Below are 19,919 nucleotides of genomic sequence, written 5' to 3' on the forward strand. Positions count from 1 at the left end.
TAAACCAATGCAGCAGCAGTACTTACAAGAGTTGTAAACCAACTGTACAACTCGTGGGTGGGGGGTTGGGGAGGAGGGAAGGTGGGAGAAAATGAGGGAGGGGTAACAAGTTTGATAAGAAATATACCTTATGTATGTAACTGCAACCCCTCTGTATATCACCTTGACAATGAAAATGAAATAAAAAGGATGCATTCTGTTCATAAATTGCTTTGTTAAGTAGCAACTCCTTTGTACAACTATTAAATTTTTTTTTTAAATTACCAGCTATGGTGAAGGCAAAAATAGTGTTTAACCTACATTGTCTTAAGATTTATAATAAAGGATAAATCCTTTATTGAAGAGATGAAGAGATGCAATCATTTATTTTTTCCATATAAATCAAGTTCTCACCTGCAACTTATGATAAAGTCACATGACACCGTTACCACGATTTTCAACTTCTGCTTGCGTGAATTTTTGCTTAGAACACGTTTCCTGTGGGTCTGATGAAAATTATTTTCACCGTGTTTTCAAATGCAGGTAGTTTTGGAGCATTTAAGTTTAATGTCGTTTTCCTAAGGCCCAAATTTAATGAACAATAAAGCTTGAATACAATAATCTAGTCAACAGACATCTATGAAAGCCTTCTGTGTGAAGCGCTCTTTTCTGCTTCTCCAGCCTGTAGTTATGCTGTCCCCATCCCCAGAGCTCCATGGAGAAATGGGGGGAGCGGGGTGTCCTCGTGTTCCATTGAAGACTTTCTGTGTGGCAACATCTCTAATCCTCATCTCTTCACAGACCGAAAACCCATTCGGCCCTTCTATGTTGTCTCTTTTCTCCTCTGATCATGTTATTTTCAAACATCCTTCCGTTTCCTTGTAGAATAATACCAAATCTCAAACCTACTTTACTCCGTTTTCTTTATTCAATCCTACTCCTAATGAAGACAATAGTTGTTCTGTTGTAGAAAATTAAGAATTTGAACCTAGCCACACTCCGTTCTCAGTTTTTTTAAAAGCCGCTTAATTCAAAAATACTTCTATCATGGAGGGAGAAACAAAGAGCTTTATAAACTATTTCAAAAGTCTTTATTACTCCAGAAGGAAATTCAATCATATGCCATGTGTAGCTAAGTAGTTCAAAGGTAAAAACAAATGACAAAACACAGTAAGTCTATAGGACTTGCATTTGTACTGGACTCCGTAACAACAATTGTTTATCTATAGGTGGATAGACAAACAGACAGATAGGTAGATAGATGATAGGTAGGTAGGTAGATAGGTAGACAGACAGACAAGTAGATAATAGGTAGATAGGTAGATGATTGCTAGATGAGAGGGGAGGGATAGTGCCATGGATATAGCTCAGTAAAGTGCTTGCCTAGAACATGTGAGGCACTGGATTTCCCTAGCAGTGTGTGTGTGTGTGTGTGTGTGTGTGTGTGTGTGTGTCTGTCTGTCTGTCTGTCTATCTCTCTGTCTGTCTGCCTGCCTTCCTGAGTGTCTGGGTGTCTGTTGTGAAAAATGACAGATAATTCAGAGAAAACCCTTGCTTAAATAGCTGGAGGACAGCGTGACGTGCGATGAAAGATAGAAGGCTTTAATGCGTAGAGATTGCCTTAAGAAAGAATTAAAAACATAAAGTAGCTATTGAAAGATGACTATCAAAAACAGATGAAAGAACGAAAAGCCTTGCAAACCAACACATCTTCAACTTAGCTTCAGCAAAACTACTAGATCAAATATGGAAACGGCCAAGGGAAATGCTTTTAAGATGAAGGCTTGGAGCCAGTTGCTGCGCTTCCTAATGAGAGGATTGCAGAATGCTTTCTCCTCCCAGGTGGCTCTGCAAGGCCTGCCACGCTCCCGCCATCTTCCTCCATCCTTCCTGAGTCCTCCCGCACCCAGAACACGTGGACACGCACACACACATACACACACACAGCCACCCGCACACGCACACTGGAGCCCTCTCACCAGCACATAAAACTCTTACCCACTCATATTCACACTCAACCCACACGGTCTTGTACACTCACCTTGCCGTCTTCCTGCCCCACAGTGGGTCTTGTTCTGGAGTTTTCCTATCGGCCAACACTTTGCCAAAGCGACTCTGTTTCTACCCGGACAGGTTATCAGCCTTCTGCGGCAACATATACAAAACTCACCAGTCTACGTCACTAGATGTGGCAATTATTGACAGCAGAAATAACGCTTCTCCTATCACCCCCCAGCACGCTGCCTGAGTTCACAATAAATGAACGAAACCCACAATTCCTTCTGATTTGCAGAGAGCTTTCTCTGTTTCTGTTTCTCTCTCCTCTAAACTCAGCTGCAGTTCAGTCTTTATTATGAGTGCTCAGGATCTGTCTCTACCACTCTTGGTTTGATCCTTCTGTGTTACTGTATTACCAAAGGGCTGAAGCGAATGACACTTGATGGAGACCCGTGGATTCCTCTTATTGCTGGGATGGATGGGAAACTCCTCTGGCTTCCTGTCCTGCGCTTTGCAGCTCCAGTTTCTAGAAGCCTTTTATTATATGATTGCTTTGTTTGTCTTATTAAATTGTGGGACACAAAAAAAAAAAGTGAACAGAAAGGTAGAATGAGAGATCTAATTCTTGAGCCTCTCTGCATGGCCTAACTACTTATAGGAAACATTAAATCCTGGGGCTTGGACTACTTACTGTTTTTATTTTTTAAGCCAGTTAGCATACCAGATGTTGTCTTTGGATAATTGAAAATGCTATTAGGCAGAATAATGCAGATAAGATGCCAAATGCAATGGGTTTTTACTTATAATTTTCAACAGTAGTGTTCTGAGGAAAATCCAAGACATGAACATGTGTGAATATGTGTATATGTGAATATGTGTGTATGGATATATATACATATATATACATATATACACACGTATATACGTATATACATATACGTATATACGTGTGTATATATGTATATGTATGTATATGTATATACATATATATGTATATATATGTATGTATATATACATATATGTATATATGTATATATATATTTCCATCATGTGTGTATGGATATATATATATCCATACACACATGATATATACATATATATCCATACACACATGATGGAAATATCAAGGCTTTTCTCTATATATATATTATTTAAACCCTAATCGATAAGATTTTTCTCGTTGCTTTAGGAACTTTCAATTTTTATAATAAATTCTATCCATTTTTAAACCCAATAACAATTCTTTCCAATATCATTCCCCTTATGAATGTTTTTTCTTTGAAGTCTGGCATTCCTGCCCAACAAGGGAAAAGATTTTGTTGTTGTTAAGGTTTTGAGAAAGCTGTGAAGCTCAGCCAGTGCCCTTTAAGTGTTCTCTGAGTCCTGGTGAGGATAAAGGCTGACTTCTTGGGCTCTTGAGGAAAAGCCGCCATGTTCAGGCCCTGGCCTCTTACTTCGGCCGAGGGACAGGGCCACACTGACTTTCTCATCTCCCTGATTCTTGACTCAGGCTGGTGACGATCTTGAATCATGTTAGCTTACTGAGCCCTGCGACTGAGGCCCAACTCCAGGAGTTCTAAAACATCAAGTCTTGCCACTCTCTTCAGGAACCAAGTGAACACAGCAAATGGTAAAAAAAAAAAAAAAAAACCAATACATGCATTTAATGAATTTTTACTTTACCCGTAAGGAGAGACGGGAGCCAGAATCTCCCACTCTGTCTTAGATTTGCATAGGTGAAGAACTGGAGCAGATGGAAAAAGGTATACATAATTAACAGTCTGGGAGTCTGCGTCCAACTGCGCTCTGATGGATCCTTCTACCAACCTTGGTTCTGCAAGGTAGCTCTGAGAGGCCCGATCCCTTCACAGAGCAATCATGCGACGATTGCCTCTCCTCATGGGGGCAGCCTGTGCAGTAATAACTGTCCCCACAAAGTGTGTGAGAATAGTAGGGTGAAAGCATTCTCTCGGTCCTTGTTATAAAGAGACCGTTCCTAAAATATGCAGAGAACCCCCCGTACAGACCACCATCGGAAGACTGGAACCATTTATCTCGTTAGAACTATTATCATTATTAGAATATCACCTGTGGTAAGTAGAATGTTCTTCCGGCTTTATTTTCTAATAGATACTACGGCCTTCGTCATAGGAAACATAAATGGCACATTTGTCGTTGGCATCGTGCTGATCGTCGGTACTTTGGTGGTGAAGCCAATGCGCGTGCCTCTACCAGATTTGGTGAGGTGGACCGTGGAAGGCCCTTGGTATCTATCTAAGTCCCTGCAGTCATGAAAACCTGTCACAGCTAACTTGTCACGAGGAGTTAAAAAATGTCAAGGCAGAGAGAGGTTGGCGTAGCACCCGCAGAGAGCAAGAGGTTTGATGGAAATCTATTTTAGACAGTGCTAGTACAGACTTAGGGAAAGGTCAGAAACTTCCCTGGCAAGTGTCAGTGCCAGAGTTCTGATCCCGTTTCTCCATAGTGAACTGCAGTGCCTTTTTCATGCATCTGCAGAGTCAAATATCCGGTCCTGGTTTTAATTCCGCCATGGCCCAGAGCAAAGACGTGGAAGGCAGGTGTGACTCTTGGGCTTCTTTCTCATTCAGCGGTGTCACGTGCCAGACATAGGTGAGCATCTAATCCATGCGTGTTTAGGAAAGTCCCAAAGCTTCAAACAATGTAAGAATGGGTGCCAATTAAAAATAGGTGTTTTAGACCAAGGAAATAAAAAACGCTTGTGGATATATATAAAAAAAAAAAAACAAGCAAGTACCTAATCATATTTCTTTTCATTTCCAGAGTAGGAAAGAGACTTTAATTTTTTTTAAGATCCTACCCCTCTTCTTTATTAGTTAATTATTTTTATTATCCTTAAGCAGTTGTACAAAGGAGTTGCCATTTAACAAAGTAGTCTATGAATACGGGATGTCTGGATCAACGTTACCCCCTCCAACATTCTCACTCGCCCCTTTCCCTCTTGGTAATTTTGTAAGATATACACTGGATTCTTGACTTCGCTCTTCCCCGCTTCTCCTCTTCTTTAGTCCACCCCTCACCCCACCACTTCCGAGTACCAGATTCCCGTTGTTTTATTTTGAGAACTTTGACTTTGCCTGTCTAGGGGGATTTACCCTATTTCAGTTAATACATTTGTCAGTACCTACCCTTGCATGCCACCCAAGGTATTTACTTAGAAGTGTTTATAAGCTAAATCTAGCTCCCACATAGAAGTGCAAACAGGCATCCCATGTTTCCCTGGGCCTGACGAATTCTTTTAAGTCAGATTATCCACGTGACTCGCACTGCTTAGAGAGAAAGCGACGGGGTCCTATCCTTGAGAGATTCCTGGTCCCCTATGACTCAGAATGACTCCGAGAGCAAGTCACCAGCCCACACAACTCTGAGCCGGAATCAAGAAAACACTCATTTGCTCAGTCTTGTCTGATATGCTCAGATATTCCGTTCCATGCTTTTTATTTTGCATTTCAGTACATTTCCTAAGTCACTTCTGGCCCAAACTTTAACCTATCTAAAAATAACATAGATAGGAAGGGACTATTCATAGGCCATTGTTTGAGACAAAAAAAGAAAGGTTTAGGTATTTTGAATAGCGTAAAGTGATTTGAACCTGTAATTTCAAAACAGGAAATGATCGTGGGACGGTGTTTTCCACTTTCTGAATGTGGTTTTAGGTCACTCTCACCGATCGATCGCCTGGGAGAACGGCCCAGGACACACGGACGGCCTGGCTGTCTTTCCAGTGGCCCCTGGCTGACCTGACACGTGTGTTCCCTTGCAGAGCTGGAGGCCGAGGAATGGTGCAAGCACCTGTGCATGGAGTGTCTGGGCACGCGGCTCAACGACATCAGCCTGGGGGAGCCCGACCTGCTGGCGGCCGGGGTGCAGCGGGAGCAGAACGGTGAGTGAGCGCGAGATCGCAGTCCAGCTCTGCAGGGCTGGAGGCCTCCCACCACACCCAAAAAGACCCGTCAGTCCAGATGCACACAGTCACTTCCCCATGGTGGCGAGTAGCTAACGCAGAGGCAGGGGTGTATGTAGCCCAGGCCTGCTGTGCACACGCAGGAGCGGATTCATCCCTCCCGTAGAAGGCGCTTGTATAGATAGCACGCGTTTGCTTGTTGCCTTGTAGGTTGGTACACACTTACAGTTGATCGATCAAATCTGGTTACCAAAGGCTTTTAGGATATTTGGCTAATGCGGCAGTAGACGAGACCTCAGAATATCGTGGAATTTAGGCGTGCGTGCCTAGCATGCTTCCTTACCACACCGTTGGCTCCTTTAGCAGACCGTTCTTGTGCTCATGGCCGCGCGTGCTTCATGCTCTTGGTGAAGTCCTGTCATGGAAACCGAAGTACTGGATTCAGTGTGAGATTTCTTTTTGCTATAGTTCACAGTAACTATTCATTGACTGTGAGCTCAATTCCCACCCACCCCCCCTCCGTTTCTTAATAGAGATAGGTATCACCAGAAGATCTATTATTGGGAAAGTAGAAACTTTTCCATATGACTGGTATTTGATGGGGAAAGGCTGAGGGCTATTGTGGAACCTAGAAATCCTTATTACAAAGTAATCGCACAGTCGAATATGGAGTATAAATTAGATGGCACGGGTGAACGTGAGAGCCGTTGGCGATTGTGTGCGTTTCGGTACAGATCACAGTGTTGTTATTAACCATGACCGCATGATTGCCCGTGAAAGTACTGCTTTCTGTTAGTCACTGAAATGAAAAGGCAAGACTCGTCTTAGTAACTAAGAAAAACTATAGATAGATAGGTGGGTGGATGGATGGATGGATGGATGGATAGATAGATATAAAAATTCTGATCCTTTTTGCAAAAATCCAAGAGCATTTCTGTAGCTTATTTTGCTTTTCTACATTGTTTCCTTTCCCACACTCAGTCATATTTCCATTCCTCTGGTTTGTTTTCTGAGAGCTATTCTAAGCACAGAACATCCATAGCCGTGTTGTATAAACTATACTGCTCATTCACAACTTAAAAAAAAAAGAAGGCTAAACGTACTGATAAAGATTTGTCAAGTATTACAACAGGAACTATGAAAGCACATAAATGAAGCTTCAAGCAGGAACATCATATCCTCTTCTGAAGTATTGTAGGCTTTTATTGTAAGCATTCTCATTGCCAATGGTATCCATCCACATGGATAACGTAACCCGCTAGTTTGTTAGAATTCTCTTTCTAATGTGATGATTCTATTCATTTCCCTAAAATATAAAGAGAGGTTTTCAGTGTGGATGTTCTAGACAAAATAAATATGGAATTAAACGCGAGAGCTGCATGAAAAGTACATGTTTTCATTTTTACAAGGAGTGCAAGTAAAAACAAAGGAAAACATCATTGCTATGGAATGCTTTATAGCAAGTATGACATTATAATATCACCGATGACACAAATGCTTATTTTTAGATTAATTTTTATCAACCAACCATTTAAAAGAGTCAATATGTTTTTTTTAAATATATATATTTAACATGTCTGTGAGCAGTTATAAAACTGTAGAAGATAGTGTTTGATTCATTTAAATGTTCCCCTAAAGCTTCATGGTACCCTATTAAGGAAATTAAGTCTAACTGCAATGCACATGCAAAGGAACTCACAGGCATTCCTGCTCACCAAAACGCTTCTGTGATTCACGAAAGACAAAAAGCCTTAGGAAGGATTCCCTTCCCTGAGACTCACCTTTCACTTGACTTCCAAGTTCCCAGTGCCGCCCCAAGCACAAACAGTGCTTCTCCTCAACTTGTTCTTGGCCCATTGAGAATGAGCTGCAAGTTTTTAAATTATCATGCGTGCTACAGCAGGACAATAAAAGACATGAATATCAATGTGTCAGTTTCTACGGCGGCTAGCTGAATAATTATATCTACAGCTAGGAGAAAATCACACACAGGGCTTTACCTGTGTTCCCAAAGTTTCACATTTCCTAATTGTCAGATTTCATCTTGCATGTGACAACTCTATTTGGGAGTCCCCTTGAGGTAATTACCATAGGCTATAAAAGAATAGGACCGAGACTAAGATTTCTTTTCAGCCAGCTCTGACTTTCCTGTCTGATGATGGTCTGAGAGGTGACAACCCTTTCCAGACAGCTTAATCACTTATTTGACTTTAAATGTGTAAGGAAAGTGTTTATTATTTAGGCTGGGTAATTGAAGTCTTTAACTTTGTTGAAAGCTGTTCTCTCATTGACCTAACTATTGCTGCAGAATTCTCAAGCATAACAAAGCTTCTAAAATAAACAAAATCATTAACTTCTTAATACATGCTTGAAGTCATAATGTACAAGTTGAGATAAATCCTTTATAAAAGATTTGTCATTGTAGATTTAGGGTGTTTCTCTTAAGTCATTTTGGTATTAAAATAGATCATATGTTCTTCATCAAAGCCGTCATTTTCTTATCTTGTGAATCATGTGTGTGAATTTAGTTTGAATTTTTCTCTTAAGGAGCAAGGTACTTATGCACACAGCACTGATACTGGTTCTATTTACTCAGAGGCAAGCTGAGAGTAGATAGCTATGCAAATAATTTTTAAGGGTGAAAGATAGTATGTGTTGCTAAGATAAAAGTGGTGATCAATTAAGTCCTTTGCTCTAATCATCATGATCTCATGCTGTCAGCAGTTTTAAATCGACTTCAAATCCCACGTAGTATAAGATGCAGCAAGAATGAGGGACGAGGTAACAAACAGTACAAGAAGTGTATCCAGTGCCTAACGTATGAAACTGTAACCTCTCTGTAATTCAGTTTGATAATAAAAAATATATATAAAATAATAAAAAAATAAATTGGAAAAAAAGATGCAGCAAATTTAAGTTTGTATACACACACACACACACACACATACACACACACAAATTTATACAAAAACTTCCAATGACACTATCAAGAGAAAGATCACAGTACCTGGACATTTCATGTATTAAAGTATTACAATTTCCAAGATCTTCAAGTTTTTAATAGTATTTCATATATTCATGTTGAAAAATATTATGGTAGAGTCTTATAGTTACTCTTTAAGGATCCATAACACATAATAATATGTCTAGAAGAAAAGTGTGGCATGTTAATAATTAATGGCAAAAGCAAATTCATAACCAAGAATCAACTTACTTGTAAGAAATTCCTACAATTGCAATTCAAAAGACCATAAAAAGTGGACCTAACTTGTTGCAGATATAAGAATTCCCCATCGGTAACAAAAACAATACCACCAAACTCCAGTGGCTCATGCTTATAATCCTAAATACTCAGGAGCCTGAGATCTCAAGACCATGGTTCAAAGCCATCCTGGGTGGGAAAGTCCATAAAAATCTGATCTCAAATTAATCACCAAAAAGCCAGAAGTGGAGCTGTGGTTCAAGTGGGAAAGTGCTAGCCTTGAGCAAAGAAAAAATAAGGAACAGTACACAGTCCCTGAGTTCAAGCCCCAGGACCAACACCAAAACAAACAAAACAATAACAACAACAATAAACAATCAGTACTTGGTCTGATCCCATAGTTTGGCTATTGTGAAGAACTGCAATAAGCATAATGCAGGTATCTCTCTTGTTTATTGTTTTACAGTCCATTGCACTTAACGTTCAAGAATGGCATGTCAGGGCTGGGGATATAGCCTAGTGGCAAGAGTGCCTGCCTTGGATACACAAGGCCCTAGGTTCGATTCCCCAGCACCACATATACAGAAAATGGCCAGAAGCGGCGCTGTGGCTCAAGTGGCAGAGTGCTAGCCTTGAGCAGGAAGAAGCCAGGGACAGTGCTCAGGCCCTGAGTCCAAGGCCCAGGACTGGCCAAAAAAAAAAAAAAAAAAAAAAAAAAAGAATGGCATGTCAGGGCCAAAAGGCCCATATTCAGTTTTTTGAGGAAAGTCCATACTGACTAACACAATGGTTGCATTCGTTTCCATCCCCACCATTGGTATAAAAGGGTTCTTTTCTAACATTTGTTGCTTATGTATATTTTCTTACTTTGTATCACCGGAGATTTACTTATTTGCTTGACGTCTTTTCTATATTATTACGGGCTAAATTTTGGTCCTTCAAAGCTTATCTGTTGAAGTCCTTGTCCCTAGCACTCAGAATACAAGGCTTTGTGGACTTAGGAACTTTACAAGAAAACGAAGGTAAAACTGCATTATATATACATATATATAATATGTATATATATATATATATAACGTTATTATATATATATATATGGCCTAGGCCAACTGACTGATAGTCACAAGTGTAAACTGTGAAGATTATGGCAGATAGACATCAATAGGAGACCATATGAAGACAACAGGAAAAGGCAATCACCCCAAATCAAAGGGACAAAGATCTCAGGAGAGCTCCATCTTGTTCTTAGGCTCTACCTTCCTCACCTGTGTGGACATTTCCATCATTTAAAACACCCACAAGGGGGACTTTGTTATAGCAACTCTGCTATAAACTAATAACATTTCCTGCTCTTTTTCCAGTATTATGAATCATTCACTGCTTGCTCTAAGGTTTTGTACTTGTAAGCTCATTTTTTTTAATCTTTCAAGATGGATATTTAGATAATCAATGTTCAGCCTTTCACTTCAATGGATTTTTATAAAGCTTTACATTTTTCTTGGAGCAAGCTTAAGATGCTAATAGGAATAATTTCATTACCAGAACTGAGGTTATAACATGATAAATGTTAAATTGGCTATGAGTGTAGTGACATACACATTTAATCCTACCACTCAGGAAACAGGAAAGCAAGCTGGGAATTTGAAGCCAACCTTGGCTAATTGGTGAGACCTTGCCTCGATAAACAAAAATTTGTGTAAGGAAAGTAAGGAATATGTGCTAAGGATCCTACCAGCTAAAAGAAAAAAAAAAATCAAACTGTATATCTTCTATTACAGCTTCTATAACAAAAATTAAATATTTGTTTGGAATCTCTAAAATTCACAGATTGGAAAAAAAAGTTAACATAGGCTACAGTTCAGACACCCTATAAAATAAAGCAGGCCAAATATATAAAGCATAAGTTTTAACAGTAAACTTGAACAAATTTTATTAAAAAGGGACTCACTTTTCAGATGGGTTAAATAGTCTCATTGTGTGTTATTACTTAGTTCAAATGACCAAGTATGACTCAAGAAGAAATGGAAAGTGAAAGAATCCATACCATTAAAGAAATTTCCATTCTTTTGTGATTTCCCATGTAAACTCCAGTAACATGTGGTTGTACTATTGAATTATGCAGAGTTTAGAAAATAAAGGATCAATCCACAAATTATTCTACTAGGAAAGTAACTAACCCCCAACCAAGTCTATACAAGTAACAAAATTCAGACAAACATTTTTCATGAACAAAAGACCAAAATCCTATTAAAATTAGAAAATTAAATGGTGTGCTATACTAAAATACAACTCCTCTTCTTTAATTTTGGCATATGCTACTAATACAAAAATTCTAGAAATGCCTCATTGTGTTAATAGATTAACATATTAAGGAAGTTGTTATTCCAAGTTAGCTATAAAAAGCATTGGATAAGATATCTCATCCACTTATGAAAACAAATGACAAAAAGCTAGGTGTAAAGAGGATTTCCTCAAACTAAAGAAGAACATGGAAAACCATGGAAGACCAGGTATATGAGAAAATAAGCTCTTTTGTTCCTAATAGCATTCTGCTCAAGGCCTTGATCTATGGAACGCAACAAGACAACAAGGTAAAATCATAACAAGTGCTAAAGTAGAGCAATCTAAAATTATGCACTTTGAAAATTTATGGGCATGCTAATATGGGTAAAGAACAATTATAAGATGAAATGTGAAAGTACAATTTAAAAACTGCCCCAAATTGGCAAAGAATATACTAGAACTCTAAGCAGAAATTGAAGTATTGCTAAGGAAAAGAACATAGATCTATAGAAAAATAAGTGGACTGATAAACCATACTCATGGCTGGAATTTGCAATGTCATTTAGATGTCAGTTCTTCCCAAATTAGATTCAACACAAACCCCATAAAAGTCCCAGAAGTCAGAAATAATTCCAGTAGTTTGACAAGACAATTTTAAATGCATTTGGCAGGCAAAGTTTCAGGCCTAGCCAAAAAACATCTTGAGAAGGAGGAACCAGGTTGAAATGAGTTCCTAGTTTCAAGACTTTATATCTGTAGCTGAGCAACCAAGATGAAGAAAAGATAATGAGGCTGACAGAACAAACAGACTGAAAAACACAGGACCATACCATACCATACAGAATAAATGATTTTCAACACAGACACCAAAGCCCCTTTTCAACAAGCTTGTTAGTGATTTCTAGAAATAAATGAAACTTCTTAAATAAATTGTCCTAGAATAGCTAGATATTTCTTAAGGAAATAACAAGCCTGAATCCTGCTTGACATCATAATCAAACATAAATTTAAGGTGGAGAGAACATAAAGATATGCAGAGATTTCTGATATGAAACCCTGAAATCATGAGTGATTGAAGGTAGTTGAAATCATAAGATCCAAATTATGTTTGCCGAAGTGTCTATCAAAAACTTTAAAGTAAAAGTAGTTGAAGGCTTTGCTTAATGGCACTAACTGCCATACCTCTAAAATAAGTCAATAACTAGGTGGAGTAAACAAAAATAGAAAGCTACAGAAAGAATAAATTAGTGATGTACTGATGGTGACTGCTACCAATTCATAAGAGCCTACTAGAATAGACAAGAATAACTTAGAGTGTTAGAAATCAGAACACCACTTGCATCTGAGGTAGAAGGAATCAGAAAGTGGCAGAAGAGACCTTGATGCGGTGACATAAGCATTCTCTGTCCTGATCAGCATTTGTCAAAAACTAAAAGAACACAGTGCATAAGATATAAATATTTCATTATGCTGCAGTGTAGCTCAAACTTTCAATAATGGGAATTTATTCCAAAATAATAAATAATAAAACTACTTTCTACCATCTGGAATTAAGAAGCATAGCCAAAATTATTACAAATCTAGGCTGAAGCATTTTTTTTTATAAATGAATGTTTCTAATATACACAGTTCTTAAAACCATCAAACTGCGTATACACTGTATAGATATTTAGAATATGATTGGTAAAGAATTTGTATTTGTCAACGTGTGATACTTAAAAGCATTTATAAAGTTTCTGATGTTAATGTATAATAAGCCAAAATATTAAAATCCATCGTTTTATATATATTAATTTAAAAATGTCATTTGATTTTAAAAAGAGCAAGTTATTCAGCAGGTTAGGCTAAAAATAAGCTATTTTCTTGCAGTTTAATTTGTATTAGTCAAAATTGACTGGGTTTCAACATTTCCCAAATAATCATTAAGTGAATTATAGCATAGCAATAGCAAAATATTTTACATTTGTTAAAAAAGTTTTATCGCAAGGAATTTTAATAGCATCTTAATGTGCTTATATTCCAGCACATGCAGCATTCAAGGTAATGCTTTATATTTAATATGACAAGAAAAATATCTATGTGTATCTATTAAAGTACACAGAAACAAGGTTTATCTCCTTAAGAATTAACAAAAGTGGAACTGTTGAGTTTTATAAATGTCATTCCACATTTACTGCAATTAATATGATTTACATGGAAATGCAGATAACATATTGTGAATAGTTGCTTTTGTTTAAAAAAAAGGGGAAAGTCTGGGGAGATTCAAAAATTGTTAAGGATTTTACAGATTGATTGAAGACATGCACGTGCTCCAATTCACAGTGGCAGTGTGCAATAAACAGATGGTGGTTGGTGAAGGAATCTATTGTCGCATTACCATAAAATAAATTTTAACAAATTTCCAGTTTGCATGGAAATGGAGTCACAGTTTCTGAAGTATACTACAAATCTTGATAAACACATAAATCATATTTTTCTCCTGGGTGCTTAATTGCATTATAACACTGTATGGATGAATCTAAACAAGTCAACATCTTCCCATTTTCATAAGGAGTGAAAGGGTGGCCACTACATTAGGTAAAATTTATAAATAAGACTGTACATTACAGAACAATCTTGAAATGTCTCGTGATGCTCTGTTAAGATCAGATTCTATTTCATTCCTTTAGCACTTCCTGTAACTGTGACAAAACAAAGCAGATTGTTTCAAACACCAGGGTAAACTTGGACTCCAAATCACGGTTGGTATTTAGTAATAAATACCAGGCCTGCACTCAGTTTTGCAAGTGCCAGATTCTTCAGTATTTATTCTGCCATGTTTCATATTAGATCAATGTCCACGATCTTTTGCATGGGTGACATTTAGTAAGAAGTTCATTGAGTTTGCATTATTACTAAAAATCTCATGTTTGCCAGTGGTATAGAGACAGTTGTTCCATAAAGAGTGCAGTATGAGATTTTCTTGTTGACTCAGAATTGTCCTGAGATCCCAGAGCTGTGGATAAATGGACAATTCTTGGAACAAGATAGAAGACTAACTGAAGAGAACTGGGAGAAGGGGTCTTTCCTAGTAGAAAGATGGGGAGGAGGGGACACTTACCTCTCACTGCCAGAAGAAAGTGGGAGAACAAAGGAACTATTGGTAGAGTTGGGTTGTGTGTCCAAATGGAAGGCTGGATTCCAGACTCTCCATGCTGGTAGTAGAACTCTGAGTTGCAGCTCCCATTCGCACCCACATCGGGATCAGACTACTTCACGCCTGAATTTATGTAGATTTCCGGGTTTCTGGTTTTGCTATAATGGTCAGCACCTGGACCAGACACGTCTACCTTTCGTTAGACAGCAATGTGGGTGTTGTTTTGAGGATGAAATGGATTCCTCATAGTGAAACGGGCTTGACGAGACATACACAAGACAAGGGCTTCTCTATGGCTCATGTCCAGGAGAAGGGTGGAGGGAAGGCCTCCGGAGTGGAAGGCCTGTGTGTTATCAAGCATCTCCGGTCAGGAGTCAGGGGAGTGTAAGGTGCCTGTTCAGTTGAGTAGGAAAGGTGAGGAGAATGTTTTATTTTGGTAGTACAGGAAATTGAACTCAGAGCATTGCATTTGCTAAACAAGGACTTTAACACTTGGGCCAAGCTTCAGATCCTATTAGTGTTTAGTTCCTATTTCAGATAGAGCAGCTCATGCCTGTAATCCCAGCTATCCAGGAGGCACAACAAAGAGAGGATCATGGTACAAGGCTGGCCCCAGTAGAAAAGCATGAGGCCTTATCAGAAACATAACTAAAAGAGCTTGGGTGTGTCTCAAGTGAGAGAACATTTGCCTAGCAATCGTGAGGCCCTGAATTAAAAACTCCAGTAGTGTAAAAAAAAAAATTAATCATCACACCATACATTTCCAAAGCCTACAAGGGAAACGTAACAGCACATCTCTGCTCTTCTGTAGGTTTCTCCTTTTAAAGAACTTTTCCACCTGCACTCTTACAGTGCAGACGTTATAACTGATCCTCCTCTCTGCTTGTTTATTTGTACTGGGATGAGATCTGCTTCATGGCAAAATCCATCCCCGGTGTTTTTGTTTCTGCACGTACATGCTCCATTGACCTCCACCATCCAGGCTTAGGCTAATAACGATGCTTGGATTCATTCCTGCCAGAAACTAGATCTACTGTCCAATCTTCCAGGAAGACTTGAGTCTCCTGTGGGTCAGTGGCCCCTTGCTTCTCCCACGGGAACCCTTCGCCTTCACCATTCATCCTCAGGAAGGACTCTTTCTCACAGACCCCAATTTTATCGCTTTGCCCTTGGTTTAATCCCCTTAACACCAGCTCTGATTAATCACTTTGCCAATATCTCGGGCCTTCTTTGGGCCTGGTCTGTTTATAGGCTCACTAATCCTACATAAAAATGACTTGGGAAATGTAATTGAATACAAAACCAATACTGATGTATGGTGAACAAAATGGCTTATTAAGTATTCCATCTTATTTACTGTTTTGGATATGTAAAATGAAACTGTGTGATCTTATATGGGAATTTATATAGAACCCTAAGTTTTAGCAACATAAAAATCCGTCTCTTGCATAACTAATATAAGCTGGTAAAAATAATGAAATAACAAATAAATAAAAATTCATGGGCAAAGTATTTGGGTTTTTAACTCTGTAATTATATTGTGTATATATAAGTGAGCGACATTGTACCCTACAATCTGTTTCTCTGAAAGTTGTTTACTCATGTATTTGACAGTTTTTTTTACAACTTTCAGGATATTATCATCGAATGAGCAGTTTCCTTTCAATTCCTTTGCCTACTTAGAAATGGCTTTCTTTTGTCCTCTAGAATGGCAGCATGTTTTCTTTGTGTGTGTATGTGTGTGTGTGTGTGTGTGCGCATGTGCATGTGTGCATGCATTCACGCATGCACATGTGTACTTCTGTGAGTACCAAGGCTTGAACTCCGTGCTTTATACGCTCACTCAGCTTTCTTGCTCATGGATGGTACTCTATCTCTTGAGCCATGCCTCCCCTCTGGCATTTTAATGGTTAATTGGAGATGGAGTCTCTTGAAGTTTTATGCTTGGGCTGGCTTTGAACCTCACTCCCCCAGGTCTCAGCCTCCGGAGTAGCTAAGACTACCAGCCAGAGCCACCAACAACTGAATATAATGGTGCTTTTACCATTGATCCCATTAAAACAAATATTCTTGATTATCCATACTTTGGGGAATTCTAAATGATCATTCTTAGTCCTTCTTTGTGTTCTCCGCCGTCTTTTGTTCCAACTGGCATAGGGACTCCCTTTCTAAATAGTCAGGAGCCATTTGCAATTATGTTCATTCACTGAAACAGATGTTGGGGAATCGTTACTTTTTTATGATCGTTGTTAAATACTTGGACAAGGGGTTACGATGTCTTGAGTCAGGTTATGAGTACAGTCCTTCTTGACTATGGCCCCCCTTCCTTGGTTCTTCGCTTTTTTTCTTCTCCCATGCTTTTCATGTGCTTGCTTCTTCCTTCGAGCCTGGAGTCTCACTCTGAGCAGCACTGGTCTCTGTACCCCTGTCCTGGCCGTATCATAAAATGAGCTTCACAGATGAACAGTCTCAGAAGAGCGGCCTCGTCCTCCCTTGGGAATAGCAGAAATGTAAATTATCTGGCCCCAACCCAGACCCGCTACCAGAAATGCAAAGGGTAGAGACAGCCCAGCAAAGTGTTCTTAAATTTTAAAAGGAAAAAAAAATTAAAAGGGACAAAATTTAACCGTGTTTTACATTCTTTTACAAAGATAAACACAACAACAAAATTTTAGAAGAGCTCCGTTCACCTCCTCCATATTGACTTAGACTTTCCAATGAAAACCTTAACAAATTTTAGTAAAACACCGTGTTTGTGCAAAAATGACAGAAATAAATTTGTTCGTAGTGAAGCAGCAGGTTTCCTCTCGCACCATAATGGAATCTGGTGAAAAATAGGTGCATGAAATAATATGCTACCTCCCTCTTTATGTTCTAATGGATTAAATTAATCCGAAGTCCTTGAAAATTAGCTAGTAGGGTATAATGCACTCTGAATATATGAAAATTGGAAATTTTAGGATAATTTTTTTTCAAAAGTTGCAAGGTATCGCATAAAAAAGATCAGAGAATCCTGAATTGTGACATGAAGGAATTAACTGGAGATGAAAAATTCCTAAAGAAAGAAAAAGTCGTTTGCAGAGGAGAAGGGCCTTAAAGACAAATATTACTTGTTTTGCTCAGCTTAGAACTGGACCCCGAAGATCTCCTTCAGGATGAGTTATCCAATCACATTTTATTTGCTTATAAAGGTACCTCTGTGTTTTTTAGTCTCTACAGCCCTATATTATGTGAATCTTATAAAATTCACTTATTATTTTATAACTGTCTCCAGTGTCCTATATTATGTGTCTACGTTTTCCTTCGTTTTTTTTTCTGTTTGCATGCATAAGTGCTAGAAAGGATTTCATTGTGATTGTTCCATCCATGTTTGCAATGTATCAAATTCTGCTCACTTATCCTTTAATATTACGTCTTTTCTTCTTAAAACATTCTGTTTACTATTATTATTGGATTTTATCATCTAACATCTGAGTAGACAGACAATTTAGGGAAAATCACAAGTTCATCCGGGTTCTCTTCCATGCCTTATGCCATGTACCATCCTTTGAAGGACACTCAATGTCAGGATTATTTCCATATGTCCTACGTAGCAAATAGCAACCCCTGCGTCATCAGTGGTCAGAGCGGCTCAAAGCAGCAGCAGGTGTTGATTAGTGGAGCTTAATTACTTCAATATTTTGGAAGAAGCATTATTTCTTAGTATTTTGGCAATGGTTTGCTTGACTATTTCCGAGTGGCATTGGTGCTGGGTGGGAAGGAAGTGAAAGAAGAGCATTTTCCTCATTCACATCAGGTGCCACCAAAACGATTCATGCAAGTGGAGAAACATTGCGTGACATCAGAAGCCAATGGGATATGATTAATGCAACAACTGGGGAGGCTACATTTCAGCAAAAAGGGTCTTGACCAAGGAAATCAGGTCAAGGGTTATCTCTATTCCTGAGTCGACCCACTGGATACACCTCTAGTCCATACTCTGATACCAAATCATGCCCCATTAGTTTAATATTGGCAGTCTCTTGGGAGAGGGAATGACCATAAAATCATGGATGATGAAATGCAGTGTTGATGCTTCTCTGGCTGATTGCACCCAACATTTTTAAGGGAGGTGTGTGTGTGTGTGTGTGTGTGTGTGTGTGTGTGTGTGTGTGTTTATGGGCTTTTTCTTTCTCTATTTTTTAGCTCTACAGTTGATCTCCGTTTGTCTTTAGAAAATAAATGAGAAAAGTCTATGCACATATCAGTTTCATGGGCCAATAACCTATGTAAAAAACCTGATTATTAGATTATCTTTTGCCCAAAGGTATCTACACTTGTGTTTAAATATGAGCTATATAGCTACTGAAGTTTAAGTTTTCCTACAACGCATTTGGAATCTGAATATTGTTTTATTTGTTTGGGGCACTGGAAAAAAACACCCTTGGTTGGTAAAATATTCCCCAGATAAAAGATTACACTTTCACATTTGAGCTCACGGTGTTGTCATAGATGATAAAACATTCCTAAACATACCAATCCCATTCCAACTTCGGCAGCATTTCTGTGCCTTTCAAAATTATTAATTCAATGGTCCTGTCTCTAAAGTCATCCTTGAAATCAAATTATCACTCACAGAGCTACCTTCCAGTAACTCATTAACTTTTGTGATTATGGTTCTGGTGGGGGGGTTTTCCCCATGTGTCTTCAATGTTTACATCCTATATTCATAGTAGAATAGATGTATTCTATTCATACAGTTAAGCAATATTTATAAAGCACTTTAAACTGAGAATATGGTTCTAGAAGCTAGAATTTTTATAGAGTACCTCATGGGTTATATAAAGTTCTTTACTTCCTGGAACTTAACAAATCTCTTTTTTTCTATTCCAAAATATAATTCATTTAAGGCATTTAGATAGGAACCAAGGCTACAGAAGCTTGCAGTAGACGTTGAGACAGAAAGAAAATTGCAAACCAAGGATGAGAATTGTGCCTAATGGTAGATATTCAGCTATAAACTCATAAAATCCAGGAACTGAATATGTTACATATTTTTATTTTCCTTGCCATGGCCATTTCTGAATCTGCAAAAGGCAGTAATGTATCTCTACAATGATCCTATGTTGAATTCAATCATAGCTACAGTCTATTTTGAGATACAAATGAAATTACGTGTTCAGTGCTTCGGTAGCTTGCTATGAGTCATTCTGATGGTGCATTAAATACTTGGTGTGTGCAACATGACACGGAGTCCATCCTCCCTTCAATAGATCGAAGAAGGCCTTCCTTGCAGGAAAGGCTTGAATTGTGTGAAAAGCAGGGTAACCCCCACCTGGGCAGAGATTCTTCCTAGCTTTTCCCCTTCCCTTCATTAGTCAGTTTAACCACTTGGTCTT

At 38.5% G+C, this 19,919-nt stretch overlaps 1 protein-coding gene across 1 annotated transcript in view; it reads left to right on the forward strand.

The window, feature by feature from the left end:
* Positions 1-19,919, forward strand: part of Dok6 (docking protein 6) — a 257,993-nt gene that overhangs the window by 142,025 nt on the left and 96,049 nt on the right. The window contains exon 4 of the mRNA XM_048363325.1: positions 5,780-5,899. Coding sequence (XP_048219282.1) covers positions 5,780-5,899 — 120 coding nt within the window. The remainder of the gene's footprint in view (positions 1-5,779; positions 5,900-19,919) is intronic.

The sequence above is a fragment of the Perognathus longimembris genome, chromosome 15, assembly GCF_023159225.1.
Source record: "Perognathus longimembris pacificus isolate PPM17 chromosome 15, ASM2315922v1, whole genome shotgun sequence".
Taxonomy (NCBI): Eukaryota; Metazoa; Chordata; class Mammalia; order Rodentia; family Heteromyidae; genus Perognathus; species Perognathus longimembris.